The following is a 9,913-nucleotide window of genomic DNA, read 5'->3' as shown; positions in this document are numbered from 1 at the left end:
TTGGCTACTTTCTAAGAATTTCAATATGAAACAAACAATAAATATAAAAATTTATCATTAATTAAAATTAACAATGTTCCATATTTTTATTCAGAGCAATTTGAAATTCAGAAAATATAAATACAAAAGTACTAAAAAATGAGTTTAGGTATAATATCTTAAATACTTATATAGTTGACATTTAACCGTTAGGAGGACAACCATTAATTTTAAAATATACTCGTATTTACTACTTATTTGATAAAACGTTTCCGCTAAATATATTTAGAAAACTATGTAAATATATAATAGTGCAAAAATGTAACAATATCATGTATGTACACAAAAATCACATATAAATCATACATAAATATTTTAAAACTTAACAATAAAAATATACACAACTATACAAAAATCAAATAAATATAAAATATTATAGAATTTTTTTTTTAACATTTATTTTAGAAAATAAGTATAAAATCTGTAAGGGTAATTTTACAATAAGCATACATGATACAGTATATATATATATATGTATTACATGATTTTAAGAAACTACCCAACAGGCCAACAGTAGTACTTATGACATGTTATAGAATTTAAAAAGAACATAATTAATAATTATGTATACAAAAGAAACTATATTTTTATCAACTGTGATGAACTTATTCTAATTTCTATAAACTTATAAATAGCGTTTTTCATTACCTCACTAAGTGTTTAATACAGTACTTAGAAATTAATACATTTTTAATTTTTGGAAAATATAAGCTGTGACAGAAATTGTTAATTCTATTACATTTTAGTGAAAAACGTTATCGAGTGATTATTGGCCTGTCTAACCACACAGCTAGTCACCCCGACGGTGCCCCTACGTAAAAATATTCAAAAGAAATAGATAAATTCATAATTGTCTACTTAGTACTTATTATCGATAATTTTAAATACGTATCTATGTATTTTAATAAAAAGGTAAAAATGTAACTACGGTTTATGAACTAAAATAACGATAAACATCAGATCTCAATATAATTATATGTAAAACGAGTTTTATTTGTACAGACGTTTTTAAGCATTAATAATGGATGTACCTATTTTTGCAAAAATCAACTTTTCCATTTATCACTACAACAAAATTCAGTTATAAGATTTTGGTAACCCCTCATAATAAAACAGAGAATATATTGGCTATATCTATATAACATTTTTATCGAGGAAATTGGGTTCAGAAATACTAAAAAGATTAAAATTGTGCTACACAAGAATTTAAATCGATATTCGATATTGACTATTAAATAGGTATGTTGTACTCTTTAACAATTTTTTTTAAAAAATCATGTTAATGAAACAATTTTTTTTAATGTAATCAATTCTTAATCCATAAATTAGGTTCTACCACACTGAATTGCACTCATGGTGTGAATTTAAATAGATATTGGAAAAATCAACATTTTTGAGTAAAATAAAACATAACAAACAAATTGTTATCAAAAAATCTAATCACGCAATATAATAATAATTATTATTATTAATGGTACATGTAAATAAAAAGCATTATAACATATTAATTATTACAATTAAGAGCAATATAATAAATTTATGTTTTAGCAAGAATTAACTATTACAAAAAAAAACCGTATAACTAAATGTAACTAATATATAGGAACTTGTAAAAAGTAAATTTGTTATAGTCATGGCCAAGGTTCGGAACTTAAAGCACTAAAAACACTAAAATATGCACTTATATGTAAATATATGACCCAATGAATTTAAATATACACTAAAAATGAAAAAAGCACTTAAAAATAATTTAATAGATATGAAAAAATGTTATTATTATTGGACATTTAAATATTATCATTATAAATTTATAAATCAAATTTCTTAAAAACTGGTTTTTGAATGTTCTGAAAATTATATATTTGTGTATAATGTATATATATAATGTATAGGTAAATATTTACTAAAAATGTGTTATTATTAATTAAATTTTACCTTTTTGATCGTATTAAATAATTAAATGTTTTCGAACGTTTTTAAACAGGAAAGCTCTCCTATATTAGGATTATTCAACTGAGATAACTACATTGTTTTTGATAATTTCAAATTGCTTGTGTTGAGTATTTATATAAATCACGTTAATATATATGGTTTTGTGACATATAACTACATAAATAGTATTCAAGGCCGTATCTGGGGGGGTGTCCAGGGTGTCTGGACCCCCCCGAAATTTCTTCAATATTTTACAAATGTTTAAAATAATTATTTATTTTTAACACCAACGTAAAAATATTTTCAGTCAAAAATGACTTAAGCTCCAATTAATCATTGACTGTTTTTAGCGATTACGGACCTCTCTCTTTAGACAATTCTGAACCTACTTACAATGATGGTAACTTCCGAGCATTATTGAGAATGCGCATTTCGTGTGAAGATAAAAATCTAACATATCACATTGAGAATCAAGCGTTAAATGCTTCATATATAAGTCCTATGATTCAAAATAATTTTATAAATATATGTGGAAAAATTATACAAGACCAGTTAGTTAACAAAATTAATCAGGCAAAATGTTTTTCTGTATTAGTCGACGAGACAACTGACGTATCGCGTGTTGAACAACTGTCATTGTGTGTACGTTATTTAGACAATAATTTAAATATTGAAAAAAATGAAATCAACAATTATGTATTGAAAGAAGACTTCTTACAATTTGTACCGGTAAATTCTACCACTGGTCAAAATTTGGCCACAGTAATTCTAGCTACTTTAAAAAATCTTGGTATAAAATGTGACTATTTACTTGGCCAAGGCTATGATGGCGCCGCAGCCATGAGTGGTAATTTTAAAGGAGTACAGTCTGTTATAAGAGAAGTACATCCCGCTGCACTTTATGTCCACTGTAGTACACATTCGTTAAATTTAGCACTTGCTCATTCGTCAAACATTCACCATATTCGAAATTGTATTGGAACAATAAAATCTGTAGGAAATTTTATTAAAATATCGGCTAAACGAACTGAACTATTAAAAAATAAAATAAAAGAATTCCTTCCTGAAACCAAATGGACAAAATTAACTTCCATGTGTGAGACTAGGTGGGTTGAAAATCATGATGGTATGCTTAGATTTTCAGAAATATATAAACCTATTGTTGCAACATTAGAAGAACTACAATTATTTGTTGACATTGAAACATCATCTAAAGCTTTACAGTTATATAAGTGTGTAACAACTAGTGAATTTATAATAAGTATGATAACTGCGACCACACTTTTTTCTATAACTTTGCCATTATGTAAAATATTGCAGTCGGTGAAATGTGATTTAAGTGAAGCAGTAGATCATGTTGAAACAGTTTTAAGTGAAGTGAAAGATATGCGAACAAATATTAATGAAAATTTCAAAGAAATATTCAATAAATCCGAAAAATTGTTCATATCCGTGAACGAGGAAGAAAAAATAAAAATACCAAGATTAGTAAGTCGTTCAACAAATAGAATAAATGTGGATACCAACATTCCTGAAGATTATTTTCGTATTGCAATTGCGATTCCATTCTATGATGATTTTATTAGTCAACTTAAAGAACGGTTTTCCAAACACAAGACGATTTTATCGTCTTTGTATTTATTAATACCAAAAATGTGTTTGAAATCTCCAATTTTAGAATCAGATTTTAGTATATATTCAGATTTTATAAATGTTGACACATTACCTTCAGAACTGAAATTGTGGAAAAGAAAATGGATTGCTTTCAAAGATGTAGATCGTCCACATACAGCTGTAGAAGCATTAAATTATTGTAATCCTGAACTTTTTCTAAATATCCATTTTTTATTAAAAGTACTAGCTACACTACCGGTTTCTACAGCAACTCCCGAACGAACTTTTTCGACATTAAAACGCGTCAAGACATTTTTACGGAACTCTACGGGACAAGAAAGACTAACTGGACTAGCTCTATTAAGTGTTCATAGAGATGTTACGGTTAATCCCGATGAAGTGTTAAACCAGTTTGCTCTTCAAAAAGATAGGAACATATTATTAGTTTAAAATAATATGATTTGTATTTGTGAATTTTTTATTTCTTAATTTTATACTTCATATTTGTATAGTGTAAGGTGACAAGATGTCAAAGTAATTTTGTTTATTTGATTTTATTTTATTTTAATAAAAGGAGATTAAATCTTTTTCTGTCTTATTTTTAACCAAATATCAAAAATTAAAATCTAAATTCAATAAAATTACAATATACATGTTTTGGACCCCCCCGAAAAAAATTTTTAGATACAGCCTTGATAGTATTACTACTATATACTCAAAACAAATTCTTATAATTAATCGTTCAACATTTTAATTAATACATTTCGAATAATTATATTATCCATAAATCGTTAGAATTTGCGTCAAAATAGCAAAATATTAAAAATATACAAAAACCTTTTAAATATGCAAAATAAAATTTTATATTTGAATTTTGCATACTATAATACGTATTTGTACATCACTCTACTATGTATTACTACATCTATGATGGATATGCAAATAGCAAATGCCCTAAGTCTCAAACTCTACTTATATATTACATGAGTAAATCTTATATTATAAAGAATCAAAGACCAAAATATTGCTATAATATAATAAACTTGTATATCATGAAATATAAATTATTATCAGTGTCCATTCTGATTATTATATTCTGTGTTAGTATAGCATAACTACACACAGTTTTATTCACTTAGAATTGTTATTCGTGTATAACGATTTAATCGATTTATCATTGAATTCAAATTTAATCCATCTATTATTTACTCAATTATGTAGAGGTACATTCAAGATTCTACATCCATATCATACAGCAAATCGATATAATCGAGTACCCTTTTTTTCTATTATATTTAATGTTAAATGTTTATTGAAAAAAATTATTCTTCTTTGGTCAAAAAGTTTAATAATACGCAAGTGTTTGAACTTTCTTTCGACTTTCATCACATGGTTACAAAAATACACATAGTTACAATTTTTATATGTCGCATTAATTAATTTTACAAATAATGTTTTGAAATTTATTAGTAATAAATTAAGTACAAATTAAAAACCAATTAAATTACTAAACAAAAATATATAATTGTGATAATTAAAACAGTTTACATTAGCCATTTTAGATATTATATAATATGTATCATACATAATAGATACACACAATTATATATAATACATAACTTTTAGCACATACTATATTTTCAACAAAATTAGATATTATTATATTTCACACTATACTGCTATAGGTATATTATTGTTGTCATCGATTGTATATGTGCTGGTATTTAATAAACGTCACACCTCTGGTACACGGCAGAAAATACTTGAACTATATAGTTGGACTAAGTGCAATAAAACATTTGGCTGACAAATTTCTTAGTCTAGTACCATAGTGATCGACCTTTGGTATTATCCATTCCAGTCAATAGAAGGCGCTTCAAATCTTATTTTTTTTATTTAATAAAGTCATAAGAATTAACAACATTTTATTTTAATTGTCACATACTCACATGACATATATCATATATGTATATATATATACTCGCATGTATTGCTAACATAATATTTTCTAAGTTTCTTCTTTTTTCTAATAATGGTTAAAAGGCTCTGATTGTATTGTAAAAATATTTTTTATATATGTGGTTAATAATAGTATAATCCTTAGGTATGTATAATGTATATAATAAATATCAATTTTTACAATATGGGGTTACTATATAATATAAAAACTGAAATGTTTTTTTAAATATAAAGATTTTATTAATTGTTGCGTTATTCTTTTAAGTCGATTAGAGTGTCACTGTCGAAGTGTCGGACTTGTCATATTTGGTCAATTGTAATATTTTATCATACATGTATATATATATACAACGTACACTGGCAACTATAAGACAATCATTAATATCACTTTAAATGAACTGACGAGTAACGACTGAATCTTATAGTTTATTTAAAACAATAATCACGTACTAATTATAAGTATCGAGTCTTAATAATAGATATGCACAGTCCTTAAACTTAAACACGTACGTTTGTTATAACACAGACGGGCGAGCGAACGTAATACAGATAATTGTTAGATGTTATAACCATTAGCGCAACTAGGAGGAGGACTTAAGAGGACTTAGCCCTCCCAATTTTTTTGATTATTTATGATTTAATAACAAATTATAATATATTAAAAATAAGAATTCGAGGAAATATTTTTTCTCCAAACTTTTTATATGATGCGCGAAAGTATTATATGAATATGATATATGTTTTATGAATAAGAAAGTACCTTTAAGTACAGTATCCGTTGGTTAATAATCTGTAGCATATTTTGACTGGACATCTCGCAAATCCTATAACACCAGAAATGTGTGATGGTTGTATAGTTCCTGGCAGTTCCTCTCTCCAATACAACATCGTGTAGGATCAGCTAATATATATAGAATGTACATTTAATTCCAATAAATATTAATTTTTTTATGCCTCATTATTTATAAAAAATTTTAATTTTAATTTATAAAATTAGATACTTTTTTTAATTTTTTAAATATGACATGAAAACTTTTTGGCAATTAATAACTATTTTCCCTTAAATGGCCATTAACCAACAATACATGTGTTAACGGTTAATTCATTGAATTGGAAACAATTTTAAAAACAAAAAAATCATGTTAAATCAGCAAAAATAAAATCACATCGAATTGTTTCTGCTCCTCATTGTAACTGTTTATATTATAATTTCTTCATCGATGTATACTCTATACCGTTTTACTCATTGAAAAGTCAGCGTTTCGAAAACAATTTGTAACGGTTTCATAGTCCCAAGCATTTTTGAACATTTGATTTGCATTTAGCGTGTAGAATGTCAACCTGACGAAGTGATGAAATAACGACCATTAATTGACTATAAATGTTCAGTATTTATATTTAAAAAAATTGTTGAACCCTCCCCTCCGAAATTTTTTTCAGTTGCCTTAGCCCTAGGCACAGTGATTTAATACGCTTATACAGCACTGCGATGTCCAGTATTTAAATGGGTATAAAGCTTTCTTTTTAGGAGAGGAAGTGTTGAATTTCGATGTTAATCCTTTAAAAACAAAAAAAAATCAAATCTAAACTTTTATATGATAATAATTTTAATAAATCATAAAAACAATTAATTTTACTCAGTCTACAAATATATAAAAAATTAAATTGTTAAAACCATAAAAAAAAATTTATTTTATACCAATTTGAATATTTCTTTATCCCTCGTATTTAAGTATTAAACAAGATAATTATAACAAAAAAAATGTTTGTAGGCCCTAGGCTGCACAGTGCCTATAGCCTATAGTGCCTATTATATATCGCATATATGCGCTAATACGGCCCTGACCACTGATAATAGGTACACTATATATTTAACTATTATAGTGTTATACATATATAGTAGGTACTTTTAAAGTGGAATAATTACTCCAACATTATAATGACATTATCGATATAGTTGATAGTGATGACTGATACAAAACTTTTTCATTTGAATAAATGCGTATAGCTGTAGAGATTACTGACTACTATATAAAAAGAGTAAATATATTATGAAATCATTTTTATTTTTATATAACGTTGATTAGATAAAGTTGACAAAAATCTATGATATTCTTTGATCTTTATACGCAATAGTACAACATAGTACACCTGCAAGAGAGATGAATTAAGTAATAATACATATACATAAATGAAGGCAAATTTTATATCAAAATTTTTTTTATTTACTCGTGATGATTTTTATTGTATCCGTAATGGCTGAATTGCCTAAATCCCATTTAATAATGACTGCATCAGTGGTTTTTTTTTTTTAAATAGCTAAAAAGCATAGGCAGACATTTAGTTGAATTTCTAGGAGTGCTATAATAATTAAATGTAAAGTGACCCAGCACCCCCTTTCTATACACAACACACGTGTATATAACATATTACATTCGATTTTTAAGGGGTCTATTGAAATACTTGGGAGGCTAAGCTCCCTAAGTCTCCCCGATGTCCGCTAATGCTAATAAGTAAAAGTATCCACATTGTAAATAGTAGGTGATGAGTGAAAGTGTGTTACCCTGTGATTGCAGAGTATATGCTATTGTAATGAAAATGTTATATTTGAATGCAAACAAAATCATTGTAGTCATTAGGATATTTTATTAGGAAAACATTTATATTGCTATAACATTTAAGTTATTTGTTATTTATTTACCATTTAAATTTTAAACTCAATAAAAGAAACTCGGTGTGTATGCACTATATAAAGGTATACTTTTCGATGATTGTTACTTCATCATAAAATAAAAACTACCAATTTGTACGTGTTTGTTACCTTATGTAGTTAATAGTTATATAATTATAATTATAGATGGATGAATGAACATAGATACGTTGATAGTTGATATGTCACATATCAATTGTAACTAATTAAAAATTACAACTAAAATTGTACAACGACTAAAATACTAACTAATAAGGAAATAAATAGACTAGGTATTTTCAATATTTTATTTTGTATGGTGAAAACAACTTATGAGGAATCTTATATTAAATGTGTTCAAGTTTTTTCGCCTAAAAATAAAAATTATATTATACTCAAATGTAGAAATTATTCAAAATTTCAAATATTTATAATTATAAGTATAGTACACAAAGAACCGAAATGTTTTGAAAATGATTTATTATGTAAATTCATGTCTATTAAATGTTAATATATAATATATTATATATGCTTAATATTTTGTGAAAATTTCAATACATTTTTTTATTTTTCACCAGTAAAAACACAATCTATAAAAATTAATGCACAATAAACATTTAAGATAAAAGTCTTTACATAACATGAATTACTTGAATAAAAAACCACCATTAGCTTGGCGAATATTTAAATTGTTGAGAAATATTTTTAATTTAAATGGTCACGACACCATTTCCTTTTGAGTCTACGTTGTGAATTTTCTGGAAGTGTGAAGGTATGTAACTCTTTTATTAGTGGGTTGGGGTGATTTTCTAGTTTAGCAAATCAATAAAATAAAATTGATTTTATCAAAACTATAGTTTTGCATAAAAATTTCTTTTTTTTCAATTTTATCAAAAAGTATTAAGAATTTTCATTCTTGACCTCTTAAAACTTAAAAATACCAACTGGATTCAACTTGAAACAATCTTGAATTAAACATCGAAGCATTTATTTTTTTTAAATAAAACATTAAAACAACGTGCACACAAAAATAAAAAATAAACGCGTCATTGTAAAATCAATATATAAAACTCTCTGATCCGAACTTAAAACTTGGTTACATAACTTAAAAATATAATATATCTAACCGATTATTGCTAATCCTATATAAATATATATGTATATTAACCTGAATAATTACATACAATATTTTATAAAAACAATTGTGGATCATAAAAGTAGAATAAATTATGAAAATATTAATAACATGGACACATGGTATTATTTGTTAAAAATAACTAAAACTATAGGTGCGGTAACTTCTTTAGGGTAAGTGCCACTAAGTGATAAATGAATAAATGATAACAGACAACAGTATAACATTTTATTATTATGTGTCATGATGTATACAAATAAATAAATGTAGTATACATGAATAATTTGGATTCATATTATAGCATATTGTATTATATAATACCAAAATATTCTTCTGCATATAACTTTGTATGAAATATTTTATATTTAATACAGGAAATGGTAAAATAGAATACAGTACCTAAGTGCATTCAGCTATCACTTATCAGTAATATAATTATGTAATATAATAATATACCTAATTACCTTATAAATATAAATAACAAATAACTCATTTGAAAACAACATTTAAGATTAATTTTATTTTGTATAATATTTTCTATCATA

At 25.5% G+C, this 9,913-nt stretch overlaps 1 protein-coding gene across 1 annotated transcript; it reads left to right on the top strand.

Annotated features, from left to right (window-relative positions):
• Positions 1–2,394: 2,394 nt before the first annotated feature.
• Positions 2,395–4,035, top strand: LOC113551139 (zinc finger MYM-type protein 1-like). Its single transcript, XM_026953186.1, has one exon. The coding sequence runs from the start codon at positions 2,395–2,397 to the stop codon at positions 4,033–4,035; it is 1,641 nt and encodes a 546-aa protein (XP_026808987.1).
• Positions 4,036–9,913: the final 5,878 nt, after the last annotated feature.

The sequence above is a fragment of the Rhopalosiphum maidis genome, chromosome 2 (genome assembly GCF_003676215.2).
Source record: "Rhopalosiphum maidis isolate BTI-1 chromosome 2, ASM367621v3, whole genome shotgun sequence".
In the NCBI taxonomy this organism is placed as follows: domain Eukaryota; kingdom Metazoa; phylum Arthropoda; class Insecta; order Hemiptera; family Aphididae; genus Rhopalosiphum; species Rhopalosiphum maidis.
This window is presented reverse-complemented; position numbering and strand designations above follow the sequence as displayed.

Coding starts and splice junctions, on each gene's coding strand:
- LOC113551139 (XM_026953186.1), top strand. CDS start 2,395: ATGCGCATTTCGTGTGAAGATAAAAATCTAACATATCACATTGAGAAT.